The 13,595-nt window shown below is 34.4% G+C and overlaps 1 protein-coding gene across 2 annotated transcripts in view; it reads left to right on the top strand.

The window, feature by feature from the left end:
• Positions 1 to 13,371, top strand: part of LOC136980572 (apolipoprotein L4-like) — a 31,476-nt gene extending 18,105 nt beyond the window's left edge. For both annotated transcript variants that reach the window (XM_067276709.1, XM_067276710.1), the window contains exons 2-3: positions 5,906 to 5,996; positions 11,822 to 13,371. In XM_067276709.1, coding sequence (XP_067132810.1) covers positions 5,972 to 5,996; positions 11,822 to 12,867 — 1,071 coding nt within the window. In that variant the 5' untranslated portion in view covers positions 5,906 to 5,971 and the 3' untranslated portion in view covers positions 12,868 to 13,371. The remainder of the gene's footprint in view (positions 1 to 5,905; positions 5,997 to 11,821) is intronic.
• Positions 13,372 to 13,595: the final 224 nt, after the last annotated feature.

The following is a 13,595-nucleotide window of genomic DNA, read 5'->3' as shown; positions in this document are numbered from 1 at the left end:
AATGTCTGATTTGATATATTGTAGATGGTCACACGTTGCATAGGGATGTAAAAAGTAAGATTAAATTTCAAATAATGCTCTCCACACTGAGAATAATGCTGATCCATACCCTTAAGGTCAATGGAGACCACCAGCACCTACACATTGGGGCCTCGATATGTCAACTGAAACATTGTTTAAAAGAATATCTCAATACAATTAATAAACTACTACAGCATTAGTCACATATACCTTGGATAATGACATGCAAGTGAGCATTGACAAAGCATGTCTTATTCACCAACACAGGAGCCTCTATAACTTAAATACAAAGAAATGCTAGAAATTTACAAAGTCGGCAGAAACAACACAACTATCAACTACAAAGACGACAACACATTATCCTCAGTATTGATGGCGTTATTTGAAATTTAGTTTTACTTTTTACATCCCAATGCAACATGTGATCTCTGACATCCAATACTGAATTCTGACATTGTTCTTAACTAAAGGGAATTTAACTAGGAAAAGTAATATTGAAATTAACCATCGGTAACAACCTAAGTGATACCAAGGTATAAAGAAATGATATATTAAATATTCAATCAACTTGACACCTAAACGATACTTCCAGCATAAAATGAACAAAAACTTTAATGCTCTAATGTTTTCGGCAGTCTTTCAGATGCACTCTTCAGGAATATATGAAACAGAAAAACCGTTCTATCTTTTGAAAAATTTCTAACTGTCGAATATAGCTGTGTTCCAATTTTTAAATATTTAAACGATGTTCGATACATACATCGCTTAAATATTTATATCGAACATTCGTTGGAGGATCTCGAGATTTATATAGAGGGGATGAAGGGAGGTTGCATTAACTCCGACTATATTCCAGCTCCACAATTGTGAAAGTATTATTTACAATGCCACAAAGCACAATGATAATTTTTTCATGTGTAATTATGTATACACCTTTCTGCAATGTAAAGGAAAACAATTTCCTCAAGAAACATCATTTATAGGTTAAAATATTGGACTAACCATATAATATAATAATAATGACTTTATTTAATAATTAATTTATATGTTGTAAATATAACAATATTTGTATTGAACATCGTTTAAATATTTAACAGTTTGAACACAGCTATATTGGAGAGTTAGAAATTTTTCAAAAGATAGAACTGTTTTTGTGTTTGTATATTCCTAATGAGTGTCCCTAATGAGGGTCAATATGAGTAATGACTAGTCTTTACTCATATTGACCCTCATTAGGGACACTCATTAGAGGGTCAATATGAGTAAAGACTAGTCTTTACTCATCTTCACCCTCATTAGTCATCAAAGACTTTACTTACCATTGCTAGTCTTTACTCATATTGACCCTCATTAGGAACATCAAAGACCCTCATTAGTCATCAAAGACTTTACTTACCATTGCTGTATGATCGTCTACCAGAATCATTATTTGGATTACAAGGACGGTACACACAGAATGTTACATACAATGTTACTCAGAACCAGTCATTTAAGTGGTGTGAAAAATAAAGTAATTATTGCAACAGTTCTTGAGCCTATTCATAAAAACTACACTCATGTTCAATTGCAAAAATAAGTTTTCTTTGAATCTACATTAACACGACATCAATGATTAAGTGCCGAAACTTGTCTCATGTTTTAGTAGTAGTCCGCAATATTAATTCTTGAACTGACATCATGTTTGTAACAGCAATGGCAAAACACATTTCACAGGTAGAAGTTATCATCAATAATGAATAATTTAATTCATTATATAGTGTTACCCCAGCACTAAGTTTTTTTTTTTTAATTTTATATTATAAGCATTTGGATCACACAACCACCACAAATATACTGGCTCACACAAGCAAAAAGTGAGAAATGCCATTCTCACCTTTACAATTTGTACTAATATGATTAACTACTCTGTACTTACTTTTGTTTAATCTCAGGAAACATTAAGCACCATTAACCTTGTGGAACCAAAGATAAGTTGTGTTAGACTTAAGTTAAATATTAAAGAATCTTTATTAAATTGATAAAAGTGACTCGTTTGAAGAGATTAAGTTCATATCTTTGTTAACACAAAATGATAGTGAGTCAAAATTCCAAAATCATGAAGTAATTTATGTTTAAGTTGTATTTTTAAAGTACTCTTTATTCTTATTTAAACCCAATAACAGAATAAATAATGCAATTTCAGAGAAGGAAAAAATTAATCATATAAGGCTGTATTCACAACTGTGGACCAAAAGTTTGAGTTAGAAGTTATAACCAATTATCATTCACTTTACTTTTAGTATGTGAAAGTTAAAATAGGACTCTATAATCAATAACCAGTCCAAAGTACGGCTATTGATAATAAGTGTTTAATAACACTTATAATAACAAAAATGTATTAGTCATTGGTTGTAGAGAGTCTTATTTTAGTGTTATCCCAGTGTGATATGCAGATATGTATGTGAATGTGTATCGGATAACTTCTATGGTAATTCATAACTCTCGATCCTGGATTGCGAATACAGACAATTGGTACATTTGTATATTTGATGATCGAATCAATCACAAAAAAGCAACGTCTCTAACTAGACCGTCGAGTTCAGTGATCTCCACGACCAGCATGTTCAACAAACCAACATCACGATTTTCAAAAAAACAAGTAAATTTTGCGGATTCACCGTTGCCTTAATATAGATGGATTAACGAATGACACACGTATCATATGCATTTACGCAAGCATTTTTTTCTTATACAAAACACGACATCAGACCGTTTAATGGAAACACTCGACAAAACTTGTCAGCAAGGCCCGTCAAATTTAGAAACTTATGTTTGTTTGTTTCATTAAGTAACGGGCATAACACTCGAGCCATCTGCCTAGAGGATGCCTTCCGAGACGTCTTTTAAGGGTAACCGGCCCCCATTTCGGCATTACAGACGCGGAGAAAACCTGGAAAACTCCAAGTGACCAGGCACAAACCTACAACCGAACTCCCAGCATTCAGGGAATGGAACTGCTTGGCCACTGGCGAGCCTTAGAAACTTATAAAACGACAATAACATCTCAACTCACCTGCTCCTCTTCAAAGTCACATTTCTTAATCTCAATTTTAACCTGCTTTAGGGGATATTTGTATTTCATCTCAAACTCCTTTTTGATTTTGATATCCTTGATATCTTCGGTTAATTCCAGACCCGTATAGATCCCCACTTTACTGTCTCTCACGTCATCCTGAAATGGATCATTTACAACTTCTTCCTTAATTTCCTGCTTGATCCTCACACTTTCCCAGTCGATTCCTTGCATATTAAAATTTAATAAAAGTTAAGAATTTCATTTTTCTTTTAAATTTAAATAAAAATGGTAAAATAAAGTGACACTTACCGGCCATTTTGAACACAGAAATACTGTATCAAATTTCTTTATGCTGCAATCGAAATGCTTAGAAAACTTTGATATAAAATCTTGCTAATCAATCAACGATGTCAATTAATCATCCTGCTTCTGTCTATTTCCTTAAGTTAACGATGAGAAAATAAACACCAGCGAAATCACGGACGTTCCATTGTTTGCAAACGACCGCCTTTCTCGTCGACATGCGCGACACTGTGACGTTACTTTCCTTCAGGTTGCCACCTGTACAATCGCACAGGTGGCAACACTTAACTAGTGGCTCGTTTTTTAAAAATTATTTTCAATCTGCGATTTTATAATTAGCTGAACTGACTCGAACATCCAGGAAATTTTTTAAGATGCTTCCTGTGGGGAATGAAGCGTTTTCCACTTAAATCTAGGAAAAATCGTCAAAGTGGAAAGAAATTTAGGGGAAAAATGTAACGTCTTTCCATATTGGTTAGCGGAGTTTCGGCGACGAATGGGATCTTCTAAAAGTCACGAGTCAAGTGACTTTTAGAATTTCGTAGCTAGATCCAGGCCGCTTCATCACGTCATGCTTTTGCTTAGCTGTTCCCACGCCGCCTAAGCCCTAAATTATAAGTTTGCGTTTCTATGGATGTATAAAAGTCTAATATAATATATCAATATACCGGTATATGTATGTATATATATATATATATATATATATATATATATTTTTTTATGCACTGCATAATGAGCAAAACTTAGGGGGAAACTGTTTTAATTTTTAGGGGTATTCAGTCAGTGGCGCGTTAGTCTGAAATTGCCTAGTGTCCCAGGGCTTTCTCAGTATGATGCAAGTCTTCGAAATGCCGCCACTTAATTGATGCTTATGTAGTCCCCTTACAGTGCCCTCTGATGCCGCTGCCTCTCTGTTTCATAGCACGGCACGACCCTGGGTGCCCCGCCAATAGGAGCCCCAAACCTATCTTTTATTGATGCGGAGCGTTAACGAAGCCTCTTCTATGTGGCTTACAGAATTGTGTTCGTTCTCAAAATCTGTTCGATCGATTTTAATTAAACTTTGCCATTTCCATTAATTGCGATGAGGAATCCAAAAATATAATAAAAAATGGGGTCCATGACTTCGTTTTCGAGATATAAGGTCGTATCAAGAGCGTGCGCGACAAAGCCATGTCGCGCTATGGCCCAAGGTCGCTAGCACGTATTTTGTATGGCTTATGGTATTGAGTTCGTTCTCAAATTTTGATGGTACGATTTTAACTATGTTTATTAAGTAACAATATTTCATGTTTTAGAGAATAAGTTTCACTTTTATAGAAAATTTCTTGGTATTTACAAGAATAGTTTCTAACAGTCATTGTAATCACCTTGACGACAGTCAGTATTGATTATACGTAAATACACTTCATTATTTTATCGATACCTCTTTTTTTTTTTTAACTCTTTCCGTCCTGTGGGCACTAAGAGGGCCTCTTTTAGTAGGCCCATTATGGGTTCGGCCAGGCCCACAATGGAGCGACCGGGTGGTGAGGGACGGGGCCCGACATATCCGAACGGACCACCCCCGGAAAAATTCCTGGGGATTATTCGACCCGTTCGGATTCGATCCCGGGTCCCCAGAGCGGTAGGGCTGCCACTTTACGCTCGGCCATCCGGCCGTCTTATCGATACCTCTAGTGAAATTATAATACGCATCCTTACATGCATAGCTACCGTCGTTTCAGATTCACTGTATCAAAACCGTTTGCTACTCTTCGAAAATTTTAATGAACCCTGTTTAATCTCGAATGTTCATGTAAGTGGTTGTGTCCCACATAATCCCCCGTTACAAAGAATTCCTAGACTCATTGCAGAAAATATAATACTTTATTTCAGCCATGTGAATATTAAACGTTTATGTTATTCAATTAAAAATATACTATAATTAGTTTATTACGATATTAGTGACACAAGAATCGCCATAAATATAAATGATAACTGTGTTATTGTGTGTGTTTTTATTTATAGCTGTATTATTATAAATATACTATTGTGTGTAACTTTATTTAACTTTGTATACTCACGCACTGTACAGTATATAAAAACGAAAGATATTTTAAATAATTAAGGCACATAAACCTACTAGTGGTGAATATAGAATCTATATAAAAAAACATTTACTCTCGTCTCGAGAGGAGTGTTATTTATGCCTGTGTTTCTTATTATATGAAAATACGCTCATCCCTCGATTTACGTTCATAGAAAAATCGTGCAAACCGTAACCGTGTAAAATGAGACGTAACATTTCGAAATAACTCAAACAATGCATATTTTCATTCTATTGGATGTTGTTTATGATCTCAGCAAGTTTCGTAATTTTATACCCAATAGAAGTTTATGTTTTTTACCATTTTTTTTTGGTCCCTATCTATAGAGATAGTGTATTGGATCGAAAAAATCGTGATGTATTTGAATATTTACGGTAATATTTTACAGTTTTAATTAATAATATAAACTTAGAAAATCCTTTTTTTTTTACTCCAGAGTTTACATGTAACCGGATATTTTTCCCAAAGGAACGTACACTTCCCGGAAGGAGTGTAGATAATAATGGCGGTTTCCTTAGAGAACGTTCGTAAGTAGATGCATTATATATTAAATTACTTTATAAATATCGATTAAAATGTAAGCTAGAATACGTAGATTAGTATAATTCTCATTCTCATCATTAAGAAAAATATAAGCAAATGATTGTATATAGTATAATTGCCAACACTCTAAAGCATTGACGATTGTCGACGAAATAAATTGATAATAGAACCAGCGCCGTAACTAGCCTTTTATGCGTTCGGTGCGAGCTTCTGTAACTACCCCCCAAAACTTGGTCCAGGTCATTTCTACGCCCCCCTTCCCGGGTCTGAACCCTGTGTCTGGGCACCGCCGGTACCGCTTTAATTACGGCACTGAATAGAACTTTGGGTTAAGAAACATGCAAGCACTCGTCGATATTAACTCTTCTTTGATCGAAGTGGTGAATTAAAGTGAATTACTTTAATTCACCATAATACATTCCATCTACGAGAAAAGAACCGACATTAGAAATGCTAAAATGGCATCGTTAGCGCGGGAACATTAGTTCATACGACAACTGACGTAGGGAAATTTCCCTGACCGGCGAGGAACATGTCGAGCGTGATGTCACTTCTAGAATTCCCTACACACACGTGGGCGGTAACAGAAATAGCTGATACGGAAATATAATTATTATATATTATTTAAAACAAAACTAATAAATTTACTTACAAATTTAGTTTGACCCTTGTTGGTTTTTAACATTAACGTCACTTTAGCTCTTTATCCTAGATATTGGCTGTCGTGTAGGCTATTCTAACACATTAGAACCGAAGCGAAAGGTCTTCAGCTATAATTGCATTTTATATTCATTCTTTTCTCACTATTTTGCATCTCAGGGTTCATATAGTATTATAAAATGGCAAAATGCTTAATTATGAAGGTGGATACAATTTTAAAAAACAAATTGTAAACGCTAATAGCCAGTAAATTTTCGGGTTCTCTCCACGTCTCTAACGCCTGAATAGCGGCCAGTTATCCTTAAAAGACCTCTCGGAAAGCATTCTTTTCAGCTCTTCGCGAGTAATTTCGTATGGTGAAGCAAAAAAGCTTTAGCGATCACGCAATAACCTCCTTAATAATCGATACGAGATACAGATAGAGAATGCCAGTTCGAGATATGACACACGATCCCATTTTATCTCCCATTCTTCGACCTTTAACCACGGAAATTTAATAGCATCAATCCTTTAATTCACGAATATCTTTGCAAAATTTTCGAAAAAAAGCATGGGTGTTATTAAGCTTCATACATTAACATCCTACCTACATACAAACCCTACTTTTTTGCATTTAACGACGTTTGAAGGCCCCCGAGTCTAAAAATATGAAAATCTCGGGGGTCATTCTTTGACTCACGTGGATCACATTTGCAGAATCATTAAAAGTGTCGCAAATGTGAAGTTGGGTAGAAAGATACAACAACCTTGGATACTGGAGCTGTGAGTCTGAAAGGGGATTGGAACCAAATTAAATAGGCGAATAGAGTGAATTGTTTAAATCTTGGTCTCTGTTAATTGCGGATAATTAAGAACGCAGGAGACTATTTTAAAGAACTGGAAAATGTTGCAAAGCACATTTACTACGATAAACGTTATATTTATTTGCATATTTATATGTTTACGTATATAATTATCTGAACAATGTAACTATTCTATTGATAATAGTAACATACAAAGAACTTATGCATGGGAGGATCTTAATGTAGAAAAAGTATTTGTGTACTAGAGCCCCTTTAGCCACATCGAGTGACGTTTCCACTTCCCAGGACCCTCGTCCTGTCATGTGCAGATTCTGTATTTTAATGCAGAATTTGAATAATTTAATATTAGTTTGTTTTCATAGAGTTTCAAATATCTGGCAATGATTTATATAACATACTATTTTGTCTGGTAAGCCAAATGAAACATTATGAAAAGAAGGAAAATTTTCTGAAAAGAAAGACTGCTGATATTGTTGAAAATAAGGAAGGAGGGCATTTAATAATATGAATGGGAGAAAATAAAGCGTTAGTGTGTTTAAAACCTGGCTAAATTGTGTTATACCGAGGTAAAGTCATTCCGTTGTGTAAATATATTCGTAGTGATTGGGGTTTTCATATATGTTGTAGTTGTGGAAATAATGTGTCGCGAGTATTTAAATATGTTTGGCGACAAATCAAATTTTTAGGATTTGTTTAAAACTAATGTGTTAAAGGGATTTAGACGATTTGCAATACACAATACAGTTTGTTTTTGTTTCCTCTTTTGATGTACTGTACAATAGTGGCCAAAAGTAGAGCTACCCTTCACATATGTTTAAAACAATGAGACCTCTATTTTGTTCACCACCTTCTACATAATTAATTTTGTAGTAGTTGAAAAGAACACAAAAAAAAACGAGTCAAAATACTCAATTAACTCAAACAGATTTTATTTTAAATCTGATTTACAAAAGAAAAAACGAAGTTTTTATATTTTACACTGTGGCAAAAGTAGAGCCATCAAAGGAAGTATGCAGATTTGTCCAGGATTTTTAGGACAAAATATTAGTACAGTCAAACCTGTTTTTGTGCGGGGGATAGGGACCGCATAAAAGAAAATGCATAAAAAAAATCGCGCGAAACTTCACGAGTGGCTATAAAAAATAGTTTTCGCAACACAATAAAAAAACTATTTTTTTTTATGCGGTGAATAGGGACCGCATAAAAAAAGTCTCACGTAGAAAATAACTCGAAACCGTACGAAATAACTAGGAATTGCTTTTTTAACTCCTTGGGCCTTTTTCTGCAACACCTAATGGAGAAAAAATCCTCTAAGAATTTTAATTTTTATATTAATTAATTATTTCTACTTAAATACGAATCTAACATTAAAAAGTTAAAAATAATCGTTAAATAATGATTTTATTTGATAAATATAGCTGCAGGAAGTGTTATTTCATTTAACAAGGGGTGAAATTTCACACCCGCAGTCTAAAGCTGGAGGGGAGCTAACTTACCGCATCTGTTCAAATATAACATAATATTTAAGGTTTTTATGCTATTAAAATAAGAGGGGACCGAAATAAACGTACGAGAAAAAAATTTTTCTGAATAAAAAATGAAAAAACCTGCTGATGTCATAGAAAACAACCAATAGAGTTTTTTAAAAATTTTACAGGAGTCAATTATGTTCCAATTTGATTGAAATTTTCATATACCGCACAAAAAAAACCGCACAAAACAAATCGCACAAAAAAGACCGCACAAAAACAGGTTTGACTGTATTTTGTGGCGTAATCAGAGCTTCTAATTGCTGCATCACATCTCTGCAGTGGCGTGCCGTGACATTTGATGATACGGAAGCTGATTTCTATAAGAAGCCGACTTCCAGGAGCAATCAGTTAATTGAGCGTCAGTGATGGTCTAGGGTCCATTCGTACGTGCGTGGTGGCAGAGGAAACAAAGACGACAAGTATCTGACAACAACCGTTTATTTTAATCTAAAATAAACATACACTATGTACAAAATAGTTTGCTTTAGGACAATCAGCCGTTCGGACGTCCTGGGCGTTGACGTGGTTCTTCGATCGTCGATCGAAGGTGGCCCCGGGACAGTGGCGTTGACAAGTCTGTAAGGGAAACTTCGTCCGTTGGCGTCAGGGACATGGTTTAGGACATAAATCCGAAGTGGTACTGGTTACAGGTTGGCACAATAGACGAGAAACTGCTTTTTTTTTGCGCGTCGACACACGGCGTACAATAGCCATCTTATCGTTGTTTTTCACATATATTTTATTACAGATATTTTATTATTATTATAACCGCATTATGTGTTTTATTACAGATTTCATATAGAAATCTGTAATAAATACATAATGCGGTTATAATAAAATATTAATTCCAAGTAATTCAAAGTACGTTCAAATATGAAAATAATCGCGCAATGTGGATTTATATTCTAGAAAATACAAGGGAAGCGGAGCTTCCACAGCTTCCAATGACGGCACGCCACTGCATCTCTGTTCTATTGAATCAACTAAGTTGTCAAGCATATATTTGGGTCCAAGGTGTTGTGGAGTGATGAATATAAATTCAATGTCTTCTCTAGTGATGGTATACGATATGTCAGACGACCAGTGATATGATCCAAAATACATAATTCCTATAATAAAGCATGTGGAGGCTGCATAATGCTATGAGGATGTTTCTCTGCAAAGGGAATCGGTCCAATTGGTAAAATTTATGGAATAATGGATCGAACCGTTTATCGGGACATATTTCAGAACCAAATGCTTCCTCATGCACGTCGTTCAATGCCAAGGAAATGGATCTTCCAACAAGACAACGACCCAAAACACAGACCAAATTTGGTAAAGCAATGGCTTTTACGGAAAAGGGTAAATCTTAAGACATGGCTCCATGGCCAGACCTAATAGAAAATCTTTGGGATGAAGTTGAACGCCGTATACGCCAGCATACATATTCGAATCCGGATGAATTGTGGTCTACCATTCAAAACGCATGATATGAGACTCCCAAATACATGCTTGACAACTTAGTTGATTCAATGGAACAGAGATGTGATGCAGCAATCAGAAGCTCTGATTACGCCACAAAATACTAATATTTTGTCCTAAAAATACTGGACAAATCTGCATACTTCCTTTGGTAGCTCTACTTTTGACACAGTGTAAAATATAAAAACTTCGTTTTTCTTTTCTAAATCAGATTTAACACAAAATCTGTTTGAGTTAATTGAGTATTTTGACATTTCTTTTGTGTTCTTTTCAACTACTACAATATTAATTATGTAGGAGGTGTTGAACAAAATAGAGATCGCATTTTGAATACATATGTCAATGGTCGCTTCACTTTTGGCCACTACAGTAAACATGATTGAATGTCAACTAAATTCAAGTAATATTTACTATAGCACCAAAGAATGCTATATAGGTATGATCTAGAAGCACTAAGTCGGTTACTTTTGACCGCGCCCTGGCCTGTCCGGTACATTGACCTCGTCCCTAATCCTATTAATTTAAACTCAAAATTTCTTTCTATGTTCATATAATAATATGTTATATAATAACAAAAGTGAAGAATAAAGTTTTCCAATCACAATGAATAATAAAATCGAGGGGTTTAATAGCTTTTTTTGACGCATTAGAAACCCTTTTATACTTCTTGTTTCACATGAAATGTTTTCAATTGTGAATATATTTTAATAAAGTTTTATAAGAGAATTTTAAACTTAAAAGCAATTTTATAATAACGGAAGTACAATATAACTTATATTACAAGCAGCTAAGTAGGCTAAGCAAACCAATGTGTAGCCTGTGTCTTATGAAATTGATGTAGTCAATGAGTCGTATGATAAGATTCGGTTTAGATGGCACAAGGCAACGTAACACATGAATGATATGCAAAGAAAATATCTCCGGAGAGAACTATGGGAAACTGGCCCGTTTTTAGCATTAAACACGTGAGAGAAACACGGAAAACTCCGCTCTACCAGCCCGTTGGTGAGGCGTGAACACCTCACAAACTATCACTGTTCAGTGGTTTTGTCCACTCCGATATTCGTAAGCACGTTCGTTATGTGATTACAGTTAGACATAACCTTAAAAGTAAAAGATGTAATTCTCAGCGAAAAGAAAACCATGCACTTTATTTTAGTGTAGTAAAATCGATTGTTTTTATGTAGATTAAAACCTAGAGTGCACTTTATGAGTTAAACAAAATTGCCATAAATTTCATTCAAATAACACGAATACTCATTAAAGAACACCTTAAATATAAATAAGATATCAATATATAGGTTTAACCTCATGTTAAATTTCAGTTAGAACATTGTATTTTATTTACAGATGTAGAAGAAGAATTGTTCAAGAACTTGATTGAAATAGCGGAAAGAATTGTCAATACGAAGAATACACTTTTTCAGAAGTATACATTATGGCACAAGAAAACCGGGGAAATTATCTTCAGTTTACTTAGTATTCGTGACGAATTGAGAAAGCATTCGTTCAGATCAAACTGTGCAAATTTGACAGGTGCCTCTGCTACTATCTTGGGTTCAATTGCCAGCATTGCGGGAATTGTTCTTATGCCAATCACTGCAGGAACTTCTCTGGCTCTTACAATTGGGGGAATTGCTACTGCCACAACGGGAGGAGCCGTTTCAGCTGGATCCACCGTCGCCAATTATGTTCTTTCTAAAAACTTATATGAAAAAGTCAATGAAATATTTAATACACATATCAGTTTTACAAAAGAAGTAGAGAGTACAGCAAGTGAATACAGTCAACTTTTCACACGATTCCAAAATCTGTTAGAAGAATTAGACGAAGAACATTACCAAATACTGAAATTTTTATTAGACGATTACATACTAAATGTGAATACGAGCACACAGAAATCGTTAGATGATTGGTGTCCAACTCTTTCAAAACTGGAAGAAATGGCGCCGAATAAAGAAATTATGTTGAAAGTACCTCTCATTATTCAATTAGTCAAATATGTTATGAACGATAATAATATGGTGAATATAATCAAAGCTACACCGTCAAGGAATGTACTACAAGCAGGACCTCTTGCAAATATCGCTAAAACAGCAGTTTCTGCTGATCGGATCGTAAAATCGATTTCAGAAACAGGAAGATTATTCATGCTTGGTTTGAAAGAGGCAGGGCTGGCAGTAAGAATAGGTCTTAGTGTTTTGAATGCCGTATTTGTAATATGGGGTTTAGTCGATTTGGTTACAACTTCTATCGATATCCACCGAGGATCAGAAACTGAGCAGATTAAAGAAATCGGTAAAGTCGTTAAAGATTTGAAAAAGTACAGGAAAGAAACTAAATCAAAAGCGGTTGAAATATTTGGACACGAATTAGTTACGTCACTCGACACTTAAGTTACTAACAAAGTTTTCATTATGTAATTTCATGATTTATGACGTTTTCACTCTATTCAATTATATATGCACTATATATCACTACATATCTACGGCTTACGTATGTGATACCTGATGAATAAAGGTATACACCTGAAGAAAAATAATTATGATGTTTACTGTTTCATGATTTAAATATGATATAAAAACAGATATTAATCGTCTTTCTTCTATTCGTGAATGAAAACTACGAAGAGATTTGCGTGATAAGAAATAACAGGAGAAAGCAATGAATGAATTACAAGAGAAAGTTTGGTTTCGTTTTCAAATAACACAATTATTATTATTCGTATTAATAATTTACCCTATATTTGCTTTGATAATGTTTATTGTATGCCAAAATCTATTGTGTTGAAAATTCGTACGATTTATGCTGTTTTCCAACAAGTATTTTTGTATTCTCTTTTGATATAGTGTACTACTTCATACTCAGTATTGAAAAACATGCAGAAAATTCTACTCGTACTTAATGAAATCCGATACAATTCATTAATTTTAAAATTTGTAATGTCGTGAATTTAATGTTTTCTGAAACAAGATGAAAAAATTAGTAAAAAAAAATTAAATAATTCGTTTTAATATTAAGTAATTGATAGAAGCGGTTCGGGAACAACTTCGACTCCTATATATGAAAATTCCACCTAATTGGCGATAATCGAGTTATTATTTACGGAAGAAACTGTAAATTT

The sequence above is a fragment of the Centruroides vittatus genome, unplaced genomic scaffold, assembly GCF_030686945.1.
Source record: "Centruroides vittatus isolate TY-2023 unplaced genomic scaffold, ASM3068694v2 contig_711, whole genome shotgun sequence".
Taxonomy (NCBI): Eukaryota; Metazoa; Arthropoda; class Arachnida; order Scorpiones; family Buthidae; genus Centruroides; species Centruroides vittatus.
This window is presented reverse-complemented; position numbering and strand designations above follow the sequence as displayed.